Source organism: Lepidothrix coronata, unplaced genomic scaffold (genome assembly GCF_001604755.1).
Source record: "Lepidothrix coronata isolate B3197 unplaced genomic scaffold, Lepidothrix_coronata-1.0 Scaffold86, whole genome shotgun sequence".
Classification (NCBI taxonomy): Eukaryota; Metazoa; Chordata; class Aves; order Passeriformes; family Pipridae; genus Lepidothrix; species Lepidothrix coronata.
This window is the reverse complement of record NW_016690266.1, coordinates 2,664,974-2,689,400: the sequence shown is the minus strand read 5'-3', so window position 1 is coordinate 2,689,400 and position 24,427 is coordinate 2,664,974. Positions and strand designations below refer to the sequence as shown.

Genomic DNA, 24,427 nt, shown 5'->3' with positions numbered 1-24,427 from the left:
TGAGTGGTAGAAGGAAAAAATTGCTACAGTTCATCCCGCAGTGTTTTAAATGTTTTACAAATGGACCTACTTAGCTTTAACCCTCCTTTGCCAACATTCAGCTTATGTGACAATCTGGTATTCTGTGGCCCAGCACTAATCACACAGAATGTGGACTGTCTTCAGATAGTCATAACTTTTTCAATCCAGTCACAAATACAAAAGAGTAGAAGTTTTGTTCTAAGGAGATATGTAAATACGATATCCAGCAAAAGCTTTTTTTTCTTTGCAAAACTTTACTTAAGTACATGGCCCTTTTCAAAGTGAATATGCTCGGACCTTGGTGTCAGAATGACAGTGATATCTAGGTGAGAGCGGCTTTACGGTCAAGATGTGACTTCATTCAAAACAATCCTATCCCACTGAACATGTTTTTGCCACAGAAAAGGTTTCCATTTAAATGAAATTAAAAATGTAAATGAAATTTTTGGGTGAACATGCTATAGGGCATAAATTGGTATTTTTGAAGCTCATGAAGCAAATTGACAAAAGTTCTGTCTTGTTTGTGTATTGTAATAAAGACATTCTAATTAATTTAACATACTGTTTTTCTCCACAGGTATATTAAAGACTCAATGTTTTTCCTAACTGTTTATGCCTTTGTTGTTGCAGATACAGCAGTGGTGTATAAAAACAGGAATGGACATGTTATTGAATTGAATGTTGAAACAAATACAACTACATTATTATTGGAAAATACAACTTTTGTAAGTAATATATATATTATTTACTTCTTTCTAAATGGAAGTTTGCTAAGATTTTTCCTGTAATAGGAGGGGGAAAATACAATATGTAGATGGTACAGAAGATATGCTTATAACCTAGACTAGATTGTATATAAATGAAAAGTAAAATCCATTCCTGTCTCAGTGAACCATTTCTGAGTGAAATTATTTGTTGTTTTATTCAACCTACATATAAATAACCAAGATGTTGGAGGATTTTCTATTGATTGTAGTCTGTGCTTTGTTCAGGCCATTTGAAGGCTCATGCTTGGTGTATGCACTGATGAATCTGCCTGGTCTCTATTAGAATAGGAGATTTCATAAAATGGGGGAATGCTACTCCAAATGTTGAGAGTTTTTCACTGTTAGAAAAGGGGAAAAATGTTCAAAATTCATAGAAATATTTTCCTTAAAGCAATTGAAGATGCAAAGAAAAATGTATTTCCTAGTTACGTTAATCTCTGGTTTAGTTGTTCCTCTGTGCTTTAATGGCAAACTAGATGATTGGGGATTATTCCTCTTGACCAGAAAATAGTATGTACGTGAGGGTTTTGCATATGTTTCTGACTAGCAGTAATTGCTAAGGAGTGCTTTAATACTGTACTCTTCACTTTTGTTTAGTTTAACACTGTTGTTCTCAGGGATACCACTTATATTCTACCCTGTAATTCTCATTTATCAGGGTTTTGCAGCATAAACATGTGGCTCGTCAATCTTTCCTCATAAATACTCCATACAGACCACTAGCTGTTATTGTTAATCCCTGTATTTTTAATTTAGTAAAATCTTTTGCACCTGCAGACCCTAAAGAATGACTCATTTTCATCAGCAGTCTTTGGCAAATGCTGATTTTATTCCTGGTCTGTTCTTGGCCTTTGCTGATAGAGATTCTTCTTTTCAAAGCATAAAGCCTCGGGTGACCTTTACTTCTAACTTCTCAAACAAGAAAGAGGAGAGTAGAAGTTCAGGAGAAAGAACTTGATGCTGACTTCCTAGGTCCGTGTAAAGATGAAGGAGAAGGGAGGAGAGAATCGTATTTTAATGGGGTGTGTGTGTGGCTCCCTTTCTGTGAGCTGGACCTTTCCATATGCTGGGATGTGCCTCAGGGTACCTCTTAGCCCAAAAAAGGCTGTCAGACACAATTAAAAGTGGGTGAAAAGGTGAATCTCTGTGAAGTACAAACTAAAAAGTAGTGTAGAAGCACTTTCCCTCTTATCCATGTATTTGAGTGTGTGTGTGTGTGAGCGCTTGCCTGGCCAGGTAGAGGATTAACTGTGTCAGGCCTATGCACTGCCTTTAGTGTATATCTTGAATGCAAGCAGCTGCCTGGGCACCCCTGGCTATTAAACAGGGCTTTAATGACAAGACTTAAGTTTCCTTACAGATTAATTCATATACTTTTGGTTGCAGTTATTTGGCTCATGTGATGTAAAGTGTAATGCCAGCATGACAAGCTATTCGGGCCATTATGCTAAACCAGCCTTGCCGTGTAACACTGGATTGGTGTGGACAGGCTGCTTCATAATCTGAGCTTCACCTCTTTTTGCAAAGTTGCTCTTCTCTGGGCTCTTCATGGAACTGACTTATACTGAAGTCACACAAACTGAGTGAGCTCTAGACATTAGATATCTACTGTTGATTAGAAATATGGGAAACTAAAGCAAAGTAGATAATATTCCAGCAACCATTTAACAATTATGAGTGGAACAGAGATAAACAAAAACCTAAGTGTGTTCTTTCCTGCAAAGGTCCTCTCTTTACACAGTCAAAAGCTTAGAGTGTTAGAATTAAATAAAGTGAACTCCAGCAAGTATTCATATGGAAGTATAATAAAAAGCTGAAAACAGAGCAGAAGGCTCGATAAGTTTGTTGGTGTATGTTTGGAAGACAGCAGTGGGAAATGTTCTGCGCTGAGTTGTCTGTTGACACAGTGGCCAACAGTCCTAACAGGAAATCATAACATTACAGAGGCAGGCTGAAATCAAAAGCTGTCCTCTTCCTCTAAGCTTGCCTGCCCCCTAATTCACACTGCTAAATGTAATCTTCCAAAGTTATACACCTGGATCATTAATCAAACATTTTCCTTGCTCAGTGTCACATCTGCTTAATCACTGGTGTATAATTAGAATGGTGCTGGTTTAATGACTCTTCAGAGATGTCTTGTATTAATAATAAGTACAGTAGAGATCCAACATATGCAGTGGCACTGCAAGTTCCCTCATTCTTCCCTATCAAAGGGTTTTAGTCATGGAAGAGTCACCTTTTGCTGGGAGTTATTAGTATGATTTTAATCTGGGTTTGTTCTCCTGTTTGCTCAAATAGGGCAGAAGTGACAGTGTTTACTTAGTAATATTGATAATTGTCCATGGAAAATTGAACTGCCATGATAAACTCATTGCACGGAGGCAAGGGGCAAATAAAGACTCCTGATTGTCACTCCTGATTGGAGTGGATTTGAAACAGCAGCTCAGAAGAGATTTGGGTTTTTTTCCCCTCATTGCTAAACCCCTGAAGCAGTCTTCCACTGCTTAGAGATCACTGGCTCTTCTTTTGCACCTTAGAGATTGCCATTTTCCTGCAAAGTACGTATCTTTTACTCTTCTTTGTGTTGCTTATTGTCTAAAAGTCAGTTATCCCTACTGAGGATCTCCTGTGCTCACTATATAGGTGCATCACCAAAAAAGCAGACTGCAGGTTTTAAAAAAACATATGTTACATATATAAAAGATTAAAAAATACGCTTTAAAATTATCTTTAATAATAGTTATGCACCCAGAAAGAAAAAAGACTAGTGTTTTGTCATTCTAAGATGCCCACTTCTCTTACACAGGGGAAGTATCTACTCCAAATTCCTGAATTACAGTATTTTTTTCCAGTTTCATCAGGTTTTATTCAGAAGTAGAAGAAATTTTTCTTCTTCTTTCTTAGAAATGGAATCCTTTTCTATAATCAATCTATTGATAAAACAATCTGACCTTTATATAATTAACAGCAGCAAACCAATATTATGGATAACAATTACAATGCCATGAGTGAAAAGGGTAGCTTGTAAAGCACAAAGAATATCTATTAACATCTCTGATTGTTATTATTTAGAGATGTTTTCTAATATGTGTTTGTCCTCTGAGTGTGTTCATGTAGTGCATTTTGTTTCAGCTGTCTGATAAACAGTTAAAGTCCTGAGCCAGCGGTGTATAAATGTTAACAGCTGGAGGCTGGACAAGTCTTCTCTTAAGAGAAGCCAAAAAAAGCCCTAGACATTAATCTCTGCATGGCATCCTGATGTTTGTGATGCTGCCTTGATACTTGATTACAATATGTTCTCTGTGATCTATCTGAGATGCCTATCACCATGATCCTAAGTGACGAGCCTACCAGTTTTTCTGCATTTAGCAGTACTTTATTACACATCACACCTCCAAAATAAGTAGCATTATGCCACATTCATCTAAGTAATTTCAATGTTTAACAAGCGTTTGATTTATTCCTTTTGCTATCAACTGTTACATAAAGTCAGTAAGAGCAGGTTACCAGTTCACTCACAGCACAGCCACAAGATGCATCTAAACTGAGAAGAGTGCATGGAGGACCACATAGATTCTTGTGCTCAAGGGAAATTGTCCATCTGGTCCCCTATTATACTTTAGTTCAGCTTCTCTAATCTGTTTTACAAACCTTAAACCAAAACCAAAATGAAAAAAGCAAACACAGAGATGAGAAAAAATGTGTGTGGGGACTGTGTGTTCTGGTATGGAACTTTCCAAATGTGTTGAATCCTCTGAAAGAAACCTGGAGAAATTTTACCTTCATTTCTCCCTCTCAAAAAGCTCCAATAATTATGAAAGTGCTAAAACTTTAGTTAGCGCTCAGTTCCACTGCTTTTGTAGTGCATATGTGCAAAATTATTTGGATACCATGCGTGCACCCTAACAAACACTCAGTCCAGGGTCCTCAGTCAGAGATAATTCTAATGTGGCTTCTTAAGCCTTTCCAGTGTAGATGATGGGATATACTTTGAATCATCAGATAAAAGGCTGTTGTTTTGGTTTCAATACCTGACAACACAAGTGTAATTGTTTTCAGTTTGTGAGCTCAAGGGGAAACTGCATTGTGGTGCACAGCAAAGTTATTACTGAGTTGCAAATCTGTTTCCACGGGAGCATACCCTGGAATATGTTGTGTTGTTTTGTTATTGTGAACCATCTTTTACACAAGGATGGAGAGAGAAGGATTACTTCTCCCTGCCTGCAAGTGGTGAGCAGAGCAGGAGTAGTCATGGCTCGTAAATCACAAGTAGGCTGTGGCAGCCCAGCTGTGTAAACCCTGTGGAGGCCTTGCAACCAAAGACAGAGAATGAGAGTTTTAGTTCAAGCAGAGCTTTGGGCAGAGAGTGTTTTGTGGTGTTTTACAGAGTGTTGTTCATAAACAGCCCTTCTTGTTCTCTACCTTTTGATTTTTTTTTTGGTTGTTTTGTGCTCCCCATCACCACATCCCCTTCCTCTTTTGACACGAAACACAGTGCAGCATCATAATGCTGTTATAGTTCCTTTGTTGATTAATGTAGATTTAATTGCAAGACTGGTTTACATGCTTATATTTTTAAGAGCCTTGCATAAGAGATTAATGAAAGGGCGAATAATAGTAAATACATTAAACAACATTATATAACCACATAAATATTAGTAATTGTTGCAACACTAGACATTTTAATGACCCACACATGTTATAAATAGGTGGTTATGAATATTGTAAAATATCTCTACTCTCCCGTGCTCCTTTAAATGTTAAATAACCCCCTCAGCAAATCCTTTTAAGTAGGGGGGGTTTAGTAAGGTAGGATTTATTGTTGCAGTGCCCCACTGTGCATCAAGGTGGGAAAGCCTGACAGATGAAAGGGTTTGCAGTCACTGTAGCTTCGTGGTGCCCATTGTTTTTTGTCCAAGTGGAGAATGTCCAAAATGCAAAACTGTCAGGTTAGAGTAGCTCTGTGTGGGGTTTTTCTAAATAATATTCCTGATAAGATTGTTCTTTGATATAGTAAACAGTTAAGGCCTAACTGTATCAATATTAATGAGGAACGTGAGGGGAAAAAATTGCATGACTGAGTGGTTAGAGGTTATTTTCTAGCACAAAGGCAATGGTGCAAGGCCCCTTTGAGCTCCACAGATTGGTTCATGTCTATTTTTATGTCCTACAGTTTCAGGTGGGGTTGGGAATTTCGTTCCTGTTTTTGAGAACTACCCATCCATAGCATAGAGGTCAGCTTAGATCATGCTTTAAGGCACATTTGTCTTTTAAACTGGATGGGAATCCTGAGCCTTAACAGCTACAACACTTAACACTGCAACATGTTTGGGTCTAGGTTAAATGCTCAGGTGACACAAGAAGTGGTGCATTAAGTAATGTAACCTTGGAAACCCAAGTTTTTCAACATTCCAATTATCATAAGTTTTTCTAATTACAACCAGACTTTCTCTCTCAGAGATGCCCTGTTTTTACTGCTACAAGCCTTATTATGCTGGGCTCCACTCTCAGCTGCTCTCTCATCAAGGCTCCCCATTGTCCATCTCCTTTCAATCACAGCAGTGGTAATAAAGGAGAATCCCATTGATCCCTTGATTGCTGGTACCACCCTAGGGAACTGTGATGTGCCAAATGCCTTCTGGTCTTGCAGCCACTCTAATTCTGTCCAACTTGACTCCTGCCGTGTGTTCTCATTTGGTCAATACCTGTCTGATAAGCTGAGCTGAATACTTGTAAATGCTGATGATCTCCAATACAGGGAGATCCTGCTATACCCTTAAGGTAAAATTCTGATACAGTTGTAGGTGTGTGAAACAGAGATGTATAATTTCCTAAGTAGTAGTATTGCCACCAAGCTTTAAAGTAAATTCCAGAGGTCTTGAAATATTTTATCCCAGATGGATAATGAAAAATTTTGCAGCCTAAATATGTGTAAAGGGAGCACAAAACAATAATTGGAGAAGGATAATAATAGGAGTGTAGAAGATGGAAGTCTCTGGGGAAAACAGAAGCGCAAGAAACTGAAACAGGAGGAGGGGTACAACTAAAGGACGAAATCCAAACCCAACAAATAAGCTCCACAACAGTGAAAATTTCTTTTAATCAGTTTTGACTGCGATGTATTATTTCACTGAAAGCTATCCTACTGAAACTATGGAAAAAGAATATTATAAAGTATTTTACATATTATGAATACATTCTTAAAACTCTGGGTTACACTATATTGCAGGTAACTTCCATCTATCTGCTCTACAGCATATTTTTGATATGGAAAATGATATTTGATGAGGTAAATGTTATAGTAGTTAAAATCCACAAAAATAGTAAAACCAACATTTTATGGCAGGTGAAAGAATAGGGGAAAGATGAAGGAAGTAGCCAGTACATCAGTACGTCAGAACCAGGCTTTAAGAAAACAGCAGAAATAAAAGGGAGCCGATATTTAGGGGTCCTTGTTGAGGATGTGGAGCCTAAACCAAACCTAAAACTTCTCCTAAACACACCCATAACTGGTATTTCTGTTAACAGCAAAAACCATAGAAAATGCAAAGTGAAAAAAAAATCATCAATGCAAAATATTGACATAGGAAATCAAAGTTGAGGATATATTGTTCATTGGAATATTTGTTCCATTTTAAGCATCCATATGGAAAGGTGGAAGAAAAGCCAGTTCTTTATGTGCAAAACTATGATTTCACAATATTTGAATGTGGATGAAAGAAGGAAGCTGGAAAGGTGAAGGGCAAAAGTCTGTTTAAATGCTCTGTGTCCTTTTGCCTCCATTTGGATTTTACCATTGCAACCTATGTTGACAGTGAGAATAGCAGTCATTGCTTGTCCATGGGATCATCACATCATGCATCATTGTCAGGAGAAGAGTTAAAACTCTTATCACGTGAGGTATTTCAAAGAAACCTAGAAATGCAATGTTTCATATGGCTAGGCCTAATTATAAATCTGTGGGGGTTTTGGTTGAGTGAAGAATAAGATCAGTCATGTCTGAAAAAGTGATGTCAACTGCAGCAGTATAAGAGGAATGGATGGCAGGTTTGTGAATTAGGCAGGGAAGACAGTGTACAAGTGTTTTAAAAACATTTTTTTCGCTCAGAATCATGCAACAGCTGGAAATGTAACTAATTTAAGGATTACAGCAATTTCTCTAGTCGAAATGTTTTCTAATTGCATAGAGCTGATGGTTTTCACAGGGATTTCAAGTCTTGATGTGGCTAGGTAAAGCTAGAGGAAAATAAGGAAATTACCTTCCCTTTCTTGTGTTGTGCCTTGCCTCTTGTTGTGGTTTGGAAAGGGATAAGGGTAGGTATGGAGTGCACAGGACAGCACAGTGTTGAATTACTCCCAGTCCCCTGACTAGCTCATACTGTGCAGTGATGCAGGGGGAAAGCAGCCCTGCTTCTGCATCCCTGGACTGGGCCTAGTTAGGCAGCTCTATTTCTCCCTGTTTCCGAGCTTATTTGTCCAGAACTACATTTCTTAAGAGATCAAACACAGCTAAACCATAGAGGCATAGTAAGGAGCAGTATTTAGGTCTGTCTTCCTGAATGAAGGCTCAATAGCTCCTGACAAAGCAAGAAGCTTGAGAGATTTTGGATACACAGACACGGTAACAGAACAACCATCCTCCAGATTTTTGACAACAAGACACTAAAAGTTTTTTAATTCTCAATGGGTTTCCAATATGATATTTTCCCAACACTTTCTTTCAAACTCAAAAATATGTTCTCCTGAGAAGAAAACAAACCCTTGGGGTTAGAGTCTTCACAAACTTCTTTTTAATTAATAAATATATCTAATCCCTATAGTGAATGTCTCAATAGATAATCTCCCAGGAGCTTGAGTGGCATAGATCTCACCTCCTACAGCAGGGACTGAGGTTTTCTTTTAAGCTCATCACCAGCTGATCTAATCTCCTCAGTCGTAGAGTAAGGCATCTTTTGGTTGATGAAATACCTTAGGCATGGTTGTGGGGAAATAGTGAAATGTCTTTTGTTTTAGTGACTCACAGATCCTGAGCTTACTTGCCATGTTAGGCAGGAAGAAGGAGTCAGGTGATTTTTCTTTATTTCCTACTGTTAATCTAGAAGGGCTTCTTCTGTGAATATGAGAAGGCAGTTTCTGAATGAATTGCCAAAATTGAGCTTGTCCTTACCAAAAAACAACCCCAGCGCCAGAACTCTAAAGAAAATTTTAATCCCTTTAAGTGACTTTAAGTTACTTAAATCTCTTGCAATTCTACTAGAATTAAACATCTATTTCATTAAAGGCTTGATTTTAAATCCAACTTAAATGAGCTAATTATGTTTTTATAATAATGTAAAGAAATCAGCATTGCCATCAAGTTTGGCAATGAGTATGTGATTTCTGCTGGTCAATTTTTAGCTTCTTATTTCTGAAGTAAAATATTAAAAAGTATGAAACAGCTTTATACTCCTTTTACCAAGGAAAAAAACATTATACCAACAAAAAGAAAACTATTTTGCCAAAACCATTATCTTCAATTAAAAAAATTACATCTTTTGGCATTGCATGTACATCGTGTGTCTGAGACATTTCTAGAGGCAAGCAGAATTCTGCAGGTGAGTGCCAGCTGAATGAGCAAGGTCATCTTCAGTAGGATTCAAATGATTTTAAATCCCAAACCCACAACACTCTATACTTGGATATAGAATATAATATGCAAGTTGTTCTTGCTGCTGTTACCTCAAACTGCCAACAGCTTACAGCTGAGCTACTCAGCTGTCTGCATGAAGTACCTCATTACTTGTAAGGTGGCATAATCAGGGACCGAAGATTCTTACTAAATGTATGAAATGGTAAGCACTGCATGCCCTGAGAATGAATTTGGAAAGTTGCCTGGGTTATATATTGCTGAAAACTGAGGTAGGGGGGCAATAATTAATATACTGCTAGAAAGAGGAGAAATTTCATGTCTAAAAATGTTTTCAGTGAAATGCCAAGAAAAGGGAATGTTATTCATAGATTAGCATTAACACAGTTTATGCTTAAAGATGGTCAGGTCTGAGGTTTGGTTGTTGGTTTTTTTTCCATCTACTTTCCTCAAGTCTGCAGATTTGTCTTCTGGCTTCTGATACTGTTACACTGCTGCATCAATCTAATACCATTTATCTTCAAAACTAATTTTTTCCCTTTGATGTCTTTGGATAGTTTGATTCTAATACCTGGGAGTCTGAGTTTAATCTGTATATCAAAACGTAGCATCTTTTCACTTGATTGGAAGATTTTGTTGTTGTTGTTGTTGTAGATTACTCCTTAGCTACTCTGAATGTATTACTTTGTGACTTCTGGTTTGGGTACCTTAAACCCCCATTGAATTCATTAGTTTAGCTGTGGGATTAGATTAAGCAGAACAAATGCTTAAGAAATAAAATAAGGGAAAGTCTTCCTTTGAATAGTGGATAGAACTTGTTCTGCATAGCTATTAATTTATTTGTTTTCATCTTGCACCTTTGTGGTTCAGTTATTTTTTTCTGTCCTACTTTTTTAATTCTTATCTGGATTTTTCACATCTCCCTTTTTTTTTTCCTTCTGCAAATAGATGTCTTGAGATTAATTTAAAATTATTTCCTTCAGTGCCCTTTAAAGCACATTCTTATCTTTCTCATGCATTAGATGCATTAAATTATTTCTGACAACAGCATTACCCCTTGATTAAATTACAGCCTTGAATTCAATTGGGTGTCATGTAGTCCTGGTGAGATGTAAAGGATTATTAGTTTTATAGTGCTAGCTTATGTTTCACTTTGCTCTCTGCTAGAGAACTTTTTTTCTTATAAGAAAGATTTTTGCTTTAGTGCAAGTTGTCTTGCAAAATGTTTATGTATGTGGTGTTAAAAGAAAAGCAATAGGGACTTGTTGTACACCTATTCTTTTTCTTGTGTGTTATCTTTAACGCTTAACCTAGTTATGAATCTCTCTTATAATCATTCCTGAAGTACATACTAACCAAAGTGTCTGCCTTCATCCTCTATAGATGAATTGGTTATAGTTGTTATCCTTGAGCTTAATGCTTGTAGTGATGATAAAAAACTCATCAGCTTCTTAATTAGTATTTAGTGTTGAAGCCAGATTCATCTGTTGCCACTGTAGTGATACCAGCTAATTAGGCTAAGAATTATTTGAGTCCTTTTGTGAAAATTACATCAGTGTTCTAAACCAAATATGTCTTATGAATGGGAAAGTCTTAAGTGAGTTGTAAGACAATTTGGGAAAAAAATTTCCCATAGCAATCTCACTTTTATTGTCACTTCATTGCAGGTAACATTCAAAGCATCAAGATACTCTGTTTCACCAGACTTAAGATTTGTTCTTCTTGCTTATGATGTTAAACAGGTAAGTCAACTATTATTAATCAAAAAGCCTCTAAATTAAAACTCTGAAACCATTGTTTTCTGTGTTTCATCTGTGATCCCACATAATATAATAGGATTTATGTACTAGATTTCTCTTCCCAAAACCTTCCGATGCAATGATGGGGAAGTTTGTATTTGAGTGTGTAGGGAAGTACTGCAAGGTTCTCAGGGGAGGTAAATTACCATGGTTCCTCTGAAGGGCTTTGCTGGTTTTTGCAGTAGAGCTTTCATGACACTTAAACTGCTCTGTTTGCTGTTTATGTGAAAGCCTATCTTTTGATGTTTCTACTGTTTTAAGCAGCTGTACAGGTCATTTATGGACTATACTAAAAAAAATAAATCTAGACTGACTCATGTCATGAAAGTTTTATTGTTGGCTTCAGTAGTCTGAAGCCTGATAGTCTGAAAGTCTATATAATGCAGTATATTCTTTGTTTCTTATAGTATTTAGAGATTTTATAGGCTATTATGTTGTCAAAAAGAGTTCTGATCAATAATACCGTGTAGCGTTTTCTAAAATAAATCTTTGAACACACAAAAAAAATAGTTTTATGAATTTCTTCTCTGCATATTGATGTTTGTATAAAAAAGTGCTATTAAAATATGAACTGTTTTTCATGAAAGAATGGTTCTGGCTTGGTGGACTCAGTGATTATTCAAACAAGTTGGGTTGTTTTGTTTGTTCTAAAGATGTTGTAAAGTGATTTGTTCACTTTGTATTATTACTTGTATTCAAGTAGGGTTTTCATGTACCAATTTTAAGGAATTCCAGATGAAGCTCTTTTTACAGTATGTATGTATATATCATTAGGAAAGAGCTGCTGTTGTTTAGTTCACTGTTTTTGTGATAAAGAGCTCCAATTTGATTCCTGTCTGAAGTATACTTGCTTCTTGCTGTTTTCCCTTTTGATTGGTTCTTATTTTGTGAAAGAGTTTAATAATCCCTCATAATTGCTTAAATTCCTCATTTGTTCTATCGAAACTTTAATTCTGAGTGTTTGGTTTTTTTGTTTGAGATTTTGTGAGCAGTAGCATATATAAAGCATGAAAGTATCACACTTTATTACATCTAAATGTGTTGGCATCAGGGATGAACCCCTGCCCCACAACAAAGATGGTCCATTGACATGCAAATAGCTCTCAATGCTTGCTGGATCTATCCCTCCCTTTGCAGTAGAACTCCCTTTCTGTATTTCATTTTTGATTTTGTTGCAAAAAAGATATTTTTCCATCCTTTCTCAGTCGAGTTACATAGAGGAAAGAGGTTTGCAACATTTACGTTTTCCGTCTGGCCATTTCCTTTGCTCACGCATATTGACAAGAAGTAATTATAATGAGAAATGAGCAGGCAAAAAGCAGTTTGTGGTGGTATTCCTCATGGCTTTGGATGAGGCTTGTGTTGCTTACTCTTGACTACTTCAGCTGGGCTCATGGCTTTCAAACCAGACACATACTGTGGTTTTTGTGTCTTCTAGAAGTGCTGGTGATGGTGCTAAAATTTGTAATAGCTGGATGTTGTCACTCAGATGTAAATAATACCACTGAAGTCTCTTAGCTCCTGAGAAGAATGTGTTGCTTAAGGTGAAAGGAAAAATAACCAAAAATCGTGTGAGCCAATTCATTCAGAAGTTGCAAAAAAAAAATTATTGTGAATATTTGGTAAAAAACCTTTTTTTCTTCCAAATTTTCTGTTTCTTGGGATATTTCTTAGGCTGGTAAGGCACTTCTGTTTGCTCTAAATCTGTTGGAGAAAAGGTATGCAATGCCTTGGGAAGCCTTTATATTTTTTCATAACTAATGCTTCCAAATAACACAAAGTGTTAAGTTAGTGTTCATACTTCTTGGGCCTTCTCAATTTTTTCTTTGTCAGTCAGAGACAGACTTACTGAGTAGGGATGAAGGGAAATCAACCTGTCTACCTTACTTGTTCCCTCAGCTGTTAACTATAATTTATTAAATTTATTGACTGTAAAATTAAAATCAATACTAAACAGCATAATGTAATTGGAGAGTTTTAAATTAGTTTCATTAGGATCAGGCTGAATTCCTTCTTCATACCTCTTTTGAGTGTAACTTTTTATGAAACTGAGGAGTTGTTTGTTGTCATGTGTTACAACACAGGGTTGACTCTATTAATATCCAGTTCAAGGAACCACATGTAACTTATTGTAGGCATTTAATTGATCTCACCATCTACTATAGATTGCCACAGACCTCTGGACTTTACTATGTTTGACCCTTATTTTCCCTTCTTTGTTAAGGTTTAGGTCTATAATTGCCCTGTAATGTATTTGATGGGATTTCTGCTTTTGCAGACTCTCAAGAGTTTGGGATGTTAAAATTATAACAGTTGTTTACATACATCAGACTGTGCTCTTTGTAACATACAGTAATACAGCTGGAACAGATTTATTAATCAACAGTTTTATAAATAAGCTAGTGTGTTTCTGCTGAACAGATTGGAGGAAAATAGAGACAAATGCTCTTCAGACATTTTGTCATGAAACTGTAATTAGAAACGAGGTTATTTTGATGTTTGGATTAAAAATAAATGTTGAGTTAAATTAAATAGTTGAATATTTATTTTACTGTTGTCAGCATTTTCTTTAATCTATTTTATGCTTGGAATGGCAAACTTTAATTAAATTTGCAGTTGTTTCAGCACAATTAAGAATGTCCTCTACGCATAACAGAACATAAATCTGCATGAAAATAAGCCATCTTTGAATACAAAAGTAATAATTGAATGAATCATTTAAATCGTGCTTAATAGAAGGAAGAAAAGCATTTCATGTGGCATAGCAGCTGTTTTAGTATAGATCTATAAAAATAATATGGAAGAAAATTCTTCTGCTAAGGAATTCAAGGTGGTGTAAATTGATTTCCGGATATCGGGTTCCCTCCATCTCCATCATAGCAGGTCAGAGAACCCAAGCTGGTGTTGCTGGCATAATCCCTGTGACTATCAGGAGTTTTCTGCTGTAACACAAGGCTGTGGCAATTGTGAAGGTACTTTCTCTGTGCTCTTTTCTGCAGTACTCCATAGTTCTCCACACTTCTGAAATGCTTTCATCAATTCTCTGAGTTTTTTGACTTTGCCAAAACTTCCATGGATCGACTGTGTGTAGTGTATAATGTTCTTTCTTTCTGTTGCTTGCCATAATTTGGTGAACATCGCTCAAAAAGTCTCATTTTGGAAGGCAACACTAAGTAGAATCTAATTTGAGAAATTCTTGCTGAATATTGTGCCATCCTGATTCTTCTGGGACAGTGGGAACACAGCATCAGGGAAGTTATTATACATATTGTATGTGAGAGAGGACAGTTTTGCACTTCTGTATCTTTTTGATTTTCCTTTGAAAACTGTCAAGGTGTGAGCAAAGAATGTGACTCTCTGAGAGACAGAGTAACTAAGCCTGTTGAGATTTCGAGAGGAAAGGTTATTTCACTGTTGCTTTCAATAAGGACTGTGTTAAAATGACATTTAAAATTTTTCTCACTCTTCTAGTGGTGTTATTCACAACTACCAAAACCTGATTTATGTTTTGATTAGAAAGTGGAAATCAGACCCTCTGTTCTTGCATCAGTGATAAAGAATGGGGCTGAAACTTGCAGAACAGTGAGCACTGATGTCCTTTGAAATTCTTTTACCATTGGGAAATTTCCATGTCCCTTAGCAGGTTATACCTTGCAAGTTGTTCATGGACTCCACATGAAATGAAAGTAAGTTTTATTCAGATATTAGTGAGTTTTTTGCTCAGACATCCTGGGCATTTTCTCCCCATGCTCTTTGTAGAGTACAATGTGCCACAGAAGAGCAAATGAAGTAGATGAGATCAGATCCTCTTTTTCTTCATTTGATTTAATAGCCCTTCCTTGTGATTTTGTGAGTTTTTTTCCTACAAACTGTACTTTCCTTCTCTCTGCTTTCAAATTCCTTTTGAATACCAAATTTCAAGATTTTTTCCTACTTTGTTCTCTTTTCTATTAATAATGCATCATTTCTGTTTTCAAGTAATTCAACAAGATTAATTATGTGGGAGTTTTTTTAGGTTCAGAAATGTGCTTAAACACAGTTTAAAGTTCAGCTCTAGTTTAGAAGTGCAAGCGTATTATATACTGTCTAAAAAAGGAAATCTTTCCCTGAATTAGGGCTTCAAACTGTAATCTCTTTTTTAGCTAGAGAGTTCTAATGAAACAATGCATTTAGCTTAATGCACCATGAAAATACCTTCTAATAATTCTTATGGTAAGATCAGGATGAAGAGGAACACAAATCCTTTTCAGAAAGGTGGGAGAAAAATAATTTTAGATCTTACCATCACTCACTCAGTAGGAGTGAAAAATATTTTAAAAGCGTATCTGAGTATTTTTAGTTTAATGTATTGAAGTAAAAATGAGAGTCCAATATAGTGTTTAAAGCAAAGAAACCCCAAGTTACTTCTCTGCTGTGTGCTAATCACTTTGCTGCTGTAATGTCTATTTTTAGAGGGTAATGATAGGGAGTACTGACCACAGTCTACAGCAAGTAAAGGACAAACAGCAACAAGTGACATTCTCATCAAGCTTTTAGAGCTTGCTTGTGGTACTGGCTTACTCGAGTGCACTGAAGGGATCTTCAGGAGTTTGTCTGCAGATTAGAAGAATCCATGAGGGGCAAAATTCAATGAAGTCTTAAATTATGATTATCTGTTCTGCAGTAGGAGATTATCTCTCTACCAGTTAGGTGGAAACTAAATGTCCAATTGTCAGTAAACCTCTTGGTCAGTGAAATTCGTTATTGAATTTTTGTTCAGCAAAAGTTAAAGGATAAAGACATCAATAACCTGGTATTATGTCGTATTATCATGACACTGTTTCTAATGTGTGCAGATGTTTTCAACAGGATAGTATATACAGTGCTTATGAAAGTCTGGCTTTGAGGAGCATTATCTGGAGTACCAGCTAAGGGTTGGAGACTTAAATGACAAAGATGAAATGAAATCTGTCATCTAACACATGGAAACAATATTTTCTCACCAAGATTATTTCATACAAAAGAATAATAAAAGACTTTTTAAACCAACAGTATTTTATGTAGCTCTCTCTCTGAAGTAAAGATCTGATACAAAATTCATGCTATCAACTATTTCCTCCATAAATGCATGCTGCTTTAGATAAACCTGGTATTCATGTGTGTTTCTGTGGGTCCTCAGGGTAAGCTTTCATTTGTTCATTCTGAGATGAGTCCAGAGGCAAACATGCATGTGTATACTCCTGATCTTATGGGATCGTAAATTGAAGTCTGATCCAGACATGAATTTCCCATTTATCTTTGTCTGTTGTCAAGAACACAAATAACCATTTTTTAGCAGCTTTAGTGTAGTGAGAGGGAAAAAAAATAAGAAGGGAATTTAAAGTGAGTTACCCCCCCTAAAATGTGAAGTTATTTCTTGCAAATATGTTTTTGTGACATATTTATTCCTCTCTTAGGTATGACAGGATTGGGTGCTCAAAAGGTCAGCTGTTGAGCAATTCATGGAAGCAGGCTGCTCAAATTTCCCCCTTTTAAAGGCTGTTGTTTTACTTTGAGTTGAAGTTTTAGGTGGTCAGATTAGAATGTGGTAACATAACAGCTGGGCTGTAGGTTACCTTGGCATACTACTCATCTTTTACATATACTTGACTTTATTTTTTATAGCTCCTCAGATATGCAAGGCATTTTAAAGATATAAAAAGCCAAGGTCTTTGCCTGAGGAGATGATGTACTTTGTAGTAAAACCTGGTAAAATGAATTTTGTGCCACTACATATTATAATGGATTATCCCATAGGAGTGACTATTCATGCGAACACAGTATCCCACTTCTATCCAGGATTTTATCTAAATTATTGGCAAAACATAATAACCACCAGTCCCCATAAATAGAAGATGGGGAAAATAGAAAGAGCATATTTCATGCTGAGAATCGTGGACACTGATGTTTGTTTAGCATTTGTCTGATAAACAGATTTCACATTTCATCTCTGAGTTGCAGTCCTGGAAGTACTTGCATTCAGTTCATCAGACAGATTACTACCTTACTACTTATTCGAAGTTACACCTGGAATATCTGCATATCCTGTGCATTATTTATCTTTCTATATGCATTATTATGTATGAATTTTTGGTGTATTTCTGGTGGGATTTTGGGACTGTGCGCTGCCAGGGTTTTACTGTGGTCCCCAACAGAACAGGGTTTGAACTGTCACAGTTACATCATTTAAAAAAAATTCTGAACTAGAAAGGTGAGAAACTGGAGTACTGTTTGGGTGCTTCCACTGTTTTTTTTAAATTCTGATATAGTAGCTATCATGTCACATACCTGTCCATATTTATCCACTTCCTGTTTTTTCTATGTTGATTCATATATGCAAGTTCAGCCTTGTGTAGCAGTTAAAAAAAATAATCATAGTAAACCACATGAGGCAGGGTGTTGCTGCTTTTCATATAACTTACTGAGTTTTTCTATTCCATTTTGTGCTTACAGGATTGCTGTTCGACCTCATTTTTTATAAGTAAACAAAATAAGTAATTCTAATGTAGATAGAATATGGGTTTTTTTCCTTGTTTAGAGTTGCCAGAGGTAAAAAATCAGAATTCATGTTTCAAGTTCTTGTTCAAAGACAGTATTGAGAAAAGAAAATTGTACTTTTCCGTTGTTCAGTAAAAATGGATTCTAGGGTATTTAGCTTTTCAAACAAAATGTTTATTGACAGAAAAGGTATTTATTTTCAATAATATTGTCATTCTTATCAAGCGTGAGTACTGTTATTTCAGTAGGACTTAGATGGTGTCCAGCTGAGTTTCTGAGATGCAGCAGTTTAGAAACTCAGTCTTAACTCTGATTTTTGCATGGTTGTATTCCTACATCATATAATAATCCAAAGGGACTGGAATCCCACTGTGCTAATGCTATAGAAACAGGCATTATTACACTATTTAAGTCAGCAGCTCCATTAATCCATGAAGGATTTATTTCATACAGTATAAGTTCCAGCTTCTGCTGTGAAACTGCCAACCCTTTGACATCCCTGTTCCTCTCTTGTGCATTGATAATATGTAGCTATGTCCCAGAAATGTCCATTGTTTGTCCATCACAGCCCATGGACAGAAAAGAGTTGTATTTAAAAGGTATTTATTTGTTTGTTTTTTAATTCCACATATCTTCTGTGTACTAATGATTGTTACCAGAAATAGTGTACAACTGAAAGCTAGTTATACGGTGTAATGTTTGAGGCTTTGTAGAAGATGGGGTATTAATGATATTTTTATCAAAGATATGTGAGAATAAGTCTCCCTCAGCAATGCTGAATGAAAAAAATAAGGGGCTGTTTTGATAAAACAAAAACAACTAAGGACAGGTTGAATAAATAACAGTGCAAGGACTGTTAGGAGTCCTACTTGGAGACTGTATCAGTAGCTGTTAAAGGCTGGAAAAGCTGAACAGAGCTTTAATTTGGATTGAAATCTGCCAGAGTTCACCACAAACAACTAGAGTCAACTGATACACCCACCTGTTTTTAATGATTCTTTGTTCCATGTTCCCAAGAAATAATAATTCCCTTCCTTGCTACCAGAAAAATATGGACTAAAAGAATATTTTACACATCTCTCAGTTTTGACAGGTTTTACCCTGAGCATGAATCATTGTTACTTCAGCTGCTACATTTATTGATTTCTCAAATACAAGAGCTGGCTCACATCAAATACCATGAATAAATAACTTCTGAGGAGCAAAATCACTTCATGGACCTGACTGACCCATTGTGTTATAACATTTTACTGAAATGCCATGTATGTTTTATATGATGTAGGTATCAGGATATCTGCAGGTCTAACTTAAAGACATGCTCTTTCTATATGGACTGAAAAGAACAAGATTGAATTACTTAAAACAAATGCCTACAGTCCAGTTCGGTGTTCAATACACTTAGAAAATCCATTTTAAAGAATGGAGTTTTTTTGCTTTTATTTCATTTTTCGTAATATCCTCTATCTGAAATTCAATAATAATGTATCTTACTGAGAAGTGTGATATGCATTATAGCTTTCTCATTAAACTTTTAAATAAGATACCATTAGTATTGATGAATATAATCCCAAATGGTCACTTAATCTTAAAATAGTCATTGATCACACATTCAGAATTTTAGTCTTGCAGCCAAAATAATATATATTGTTAGTGGTCATGAATTTTATACTAGTATCAATTAACATCTTTCTTTGACTGCAGTGTTATGGATTAGATTTACAAATTAAGGATGACTTAGTGAGTTTCTGGTTTGTTTGTTTTTTTTTTTCCTAAATGCAACAACATTTGCTAGAAAATCTTTTCAGATGCATTTCATATATGAAATAGAATGCTGAAGCACAGTCTAGAAGCCTAAAGTTCTCATCTTTTAAAGTATCTTGGTTTTGACTTATTATAGAAATTGAGAGGCAAAGTTATTCCACGATGTTGACTGATGTGCTAGCATGTGGTTTAAGTTTGTTTTTTCGAATATCTTTAGAAAAAATGAACTGAATATCTTTGTAGAGGAGCCATGATGTTTTTCACGTTTAATGTGTCATAGAATCATAGAATGTTTGGGTTGGAAGGAACCTTAAAGATCGTCTTGTTCCAACCCCCTGCTATGGGCAGGGATGCCTTCCACTAGAATAGGTTGCTCAGGACCCCATCCAGCATGGCCTTGAACACTTCCAGGGATGGGGCAGGGATGGTATATAAGGATATATTTAAAGATACATATATATGCTTGTATTTAAGTAAATATAGATTGAAATATTTGTTTTAAAATATCCTATCAGTAAATAACATCACAAAGTGCAAACAGAAAGGGTTAATACTTCTCCAGTCTTATCCTTTTTGTCATACATCTGTTGACTGAAGTCTGTCAGTGATGCTACCTTGAAACCAAAACTCCAAAACTTTATCTGCAGATCTTATTTCACTGGTAAAGTGCAATCAAGCATAATTAGACTTTGCCCAAAGAGGCACTTTCAGGACCTGGTTGGAGCAAGCCGTCGGACACCTGGTCTGGATTCAGTGTTGATCCTGCTTTGTGCAGGAAGTTCAGCTGATGACTTCCTGAAATCCTCTCAACTTGGTTGAGTGTGTGAGTCAGTATGATCACATGAGCACTATTCTACCTTGTGATAAAGATTCCAAAGATTAAAAAAAAAAACTTAGATTTTTTTGGAACTGTTCCCAAGAAGGAGAACAAACAGCAAATGTCTACCCAAATGTCCAGTTTCATAAGGTGCCAAATATTCCTTAAAACATTTTCAATAGTTTTATTTAACTTTTTTTTTATGTTCACTTAGATTCTTATTTCCAAATGTTTCCATACCTTTGTGTGTATTAGAAATTTCATCTTTTTCCTCTACAGATACATGAACGGGTACAGTTCTCACTGCAGTGGTCATGTTTGGTAGGAAGAAGTTCTGAATTGTTTCCGTGCTGCAAAAATGAGGAAAATCAGATGAAAGGAAAATGTAAACTTTGACTGAAGGTTCACAATCACTTTTTGTTATGATTAAATAGTCAAACAGGCTGGCTAACCTGTTTGAAACCGATTACTCTAAAATGTGAGGGGGGGAAAATAAATGCTTTTCAGTTATTCTGCATAGTTCTATCAGTAGTGCACATTGAATAATAATTAAATTTTGCTTAAAATAGACAAGTTGGAAAAAAATAGTGACTTAAAAAAATTCAGATCAGTGGGTAAGACTTGCAGCTTCTTTTTAATTCTAAATTCCAAGTTCCTGGTCTGAAGAATTTTAATACACAATCTAAAAATGTGACTGTAACATTCTTAATAAATGTTATTAGTCTTGAAGGAGAGAATTTTTGTACTGTGCATTTACTCAAATTTCTTGAGGGGGAGCAGGGAAAGTGTTAGCTTCTTTGGTTTTTGTTTTCGTAACCAGAAAAAAAGGAGGTTGAAATCTTAAAATCCTGACACCTTTTTGGAAAATATTGATCGCTCCAAAGATAAGTTCAAGTGTAGTACTTGTAGTAAGGACAGCCTGTAGCAGCGGTCCAAACATGAGTAAACATGTTTAAAAACTGTCCCACAGAGAATATCTACTCTTCCCAAATGCATGTACAAAAAGGATCTTGAAGCTGTAAGATATTTTGTGCCCCGGGAGCTCCAGAGCTGCTTGTCACATCTCAGAGAACCAGTCCAAGCACATCAGAATTTAATTTTCTTCCACAATCTTTCACTTTCACTGTGAAGGAAATATCATTATATTTAAGCAGCAACCGTTATCTAGCAGGCTCCTAAAGTGCTTATCACTTCTGAACTTGATGAAAATGCTATTAAAGTCAATGGAACTTTTTCCATTGTCTTTAAAATGGGCTTTTGGATCATCCCTTGCCCACCTATCACACAAATGTAATAAAGTCATCTCTGTAGTGTGACAGCATCAGCCAGGTGGATGATGAACAAGGAACAGAGATTTTCAGCAGGATCTTGTAGAGGATAGATTTATCAATGTTTTCAGCAGTTTGTCTGTGCTTTGAGTTGGCCTTTAGATCTGTAGGTTGTTTACACCTTTGTGAACATTAGTCATCTTGCTTCTCATGGTGCTCTCTTTCTTTAGGGACAGTCCTAACAGATTTCTGACAGCTTGCTTCTGTCATTGTTATTTTCTGTAGCATTTTGAGTGCAATTCACTTGGCCCTGGTGCACTGTCAGCTCACAGTGGTTCTAATTGCCATCTTCATTATCTTCAAGATATTTTAAAACTGCGTTTTCCTCCAGTGGAAACTTCCTGAATGTGATCTTCAGCTGCTTTTGTGGATGCTGAGACAGGAATTGATTCAAGTTCTTGTCACTGTCAACTTCATCTGTCCATGGTTTTGTTTATGAGCCTTCCTTCGTTGTTTTAGCTGACATTATATGAACGTGCTGTGTTTAACATGTTTTAAGATTAAGAGGCTGCATAGGGGAGTGTCAGCAAGTTTATTCCTCTGCTTCTCCTCCCTCAAGGAGAGCTGGGTTTGGTTTGGTGCCACTCCTACTCACATCAGCTTTTCTCCCACTGGGATTTATGTTCAAAGAGGAATTAGAAGGTGAATGTGGCCTTTGCATCCTTCTGTGATCTTCACTACCTGTGATGGCTGGGCTCACAGAGTAGAGGGAATAAGTAACTGATGCGCATCTGAATTTCAGCCTTTCCTATCATAATTCCTTGTCTCTGTACTTTCCCCTGGGGATGGCTGTGTCTGAAACTGAGATCTAACAAAGTCTGCTCAACAGCTCGAACTCCCACTCAAGTTCTGATGGAGGATTTATGACTTCATATGGTTCATTCTTCCAAAAAACCTCACCTTTTTCTAAACTTACCTTGGAGGAGGGTTAGTAGGAAGAGTCTGTACCTATGATGAGATTATCCTGGGGGAGGTTTACATGTGGAAAAGCTATTCTGGTTTTCATGCTGTATCAATTAGTAACATAAGCTGTTATAGCCCTTGATTGCTTATTTATTTATCCATTTAGATACCTTGCAGCTGCAATGGACCCACTAGCTCTTGTCCTTACTGGTATCATGGAGTCCTTGCGTTGTAAATCTGCATTGGGCTGTTTCACAGAATCACAGAATATCCTGATTTTGAAGGGACCCACAAGGATCATCAAGACCAAATGTTTCCCTTAATCCTTTGGATTCCAGTCCTTGGTAAAATATAGAAAATTAAGCTGGCAGAGCTGACTTTGTGTCTCTCTAGCACATGATGCCAGTGCTGCTTTATTTTTGTCTCAGATTCTTCTTTAGTCAGCTACACTAACAGCAGTGCAAGTTCTAGTACAACAGGATAATGAAGATCTTATAGGACATGGTGTCAGTTGTGCTTTTAGCTCATCAAAATGTCTTTGAGGTTAAGGGCAGATCATTGGTACTAATGTAACATTTTTTGGAGGCTTCTTCCAGTTAGTGGATTGAGTAAATAGTTTAATTTACTGTATCGGTCTCAACCCTTTGTTGTGAGTTTTATATTGGTCATGTCTGTGAATGCTGGTCAAAGGTGAAGAGTCTTTTCTTGGAAAATGTTGTTTTATCTTAATCTGGAATTATCCAGAAAGGCTGGGGTTGCCCTAATGGTTGAAGAACTTACCTGAAATAGTATAAATATACTGTAGTTACATTTAAATTAGCAAATTGAAGTGGTACTTATAATTTTAAGTTAAACCAGGCTTTTGTATGAATGTTAGAGAACTTAGATCTGTTTTATTTTTGAGGTGATGGTTCTTGGTTTTCCATGTGCCCCAGTCTCAACCCATGTGTGATCCCATCATGCTGTACTTGTGGTTCTGGAGTCTCGGTGATATGAAAAAAAGTTGTTACTCTGATCACAGAAATCATCTGTGCAGTAGCTTTCATTGAGAGATCCCCTAGTAACATGAAAGCATCATACCTCTAAGAGGTCCTACCTACAAAGATGTTTTTAAATTTGAATATATAATATATTTATATACATTATAATTTTATATTTTGAAACTTATTCAGGAAGGTTGATCTCTGTTAGCAATATATCCATATTTTGTTAAAAATATTTAATATTAAAAACTCAGTTGAATGCATTCATGAAAAACTGGGCTATTTCATGGTGTATTATTAGGCTTAATTATTCATTTTGTTAAAAGATTAGGAGCATTTGGAGTGAATGGTTGGTAAGACTTCCATACAAGAAGCTTAAAAACAGTTAAGCTAATTTATATATTATGTATATAAAAATATAGCAATTAAATCCAAAGTTTGGTTTCCAGCACCTTGAGGCGTGTAAAAATCAGTCCTCCCCAAAAGGGCAGATATCAAGTTAAGAAGGTGAACTTGCATATTAATAATATTTCTCATGAGTGGAATTTCACTGTGACTCTCAGCTGTGGTATTTATTACAGCAGCCATCTGCTTTGGCTGTGCCATAATTTTTTTTTTCAGTATCTCAGATGAAGTTAAAATCATCATGCAGTGAACACTCATAGGAAAGTAAAAATCTAAATATGAGCTTGGCATTAAAGTTATTGCAGCTCATTGCAATTTATGTCCTATTTGTATAATATTCCAAAAAAACACAACATCATTAACTGTTTTGAATATTCAGGGAAAGGCTGTCTATATGGGTGATTTTGCTTATATTAGTGTTCCAATAATTTTTGGAACCTTACATTGAAATGGAAATTTAGAACTTGAAAATGTGACAAGCAAATGAACGAGAAGAAACAC

The 24,427-nt window shown here is 36.1% G+C and overlaps 1 protein-coding gene across 2 annotated transcripts in view; it reads left to right on the top strand.

The window, feature by feature from the left end:
- DPP10 (dipeptidyl peptidase like 10) overlaps window positions 1-24,427 on the top strand; it is a 265,798-nt gene that overhangs the window by 127,915 nt on the left and 113,456 nt on the right. For both annotated transcript variants that reach the window (XM_017820942.1, XM_017820943.1), the window contains exons 4-5: window positions 652-746; window positions 11,082-11,156. In XM_017820942.1, the coding sequence (XP_017676431.1) occupies window positions 652-746; window positions 11,082-11,156 (170 nt within the window). The remainder of the gene's footprint in view (window positions 1-651; window positions 747-11,081; window positions 11,157-24,427) is intronic.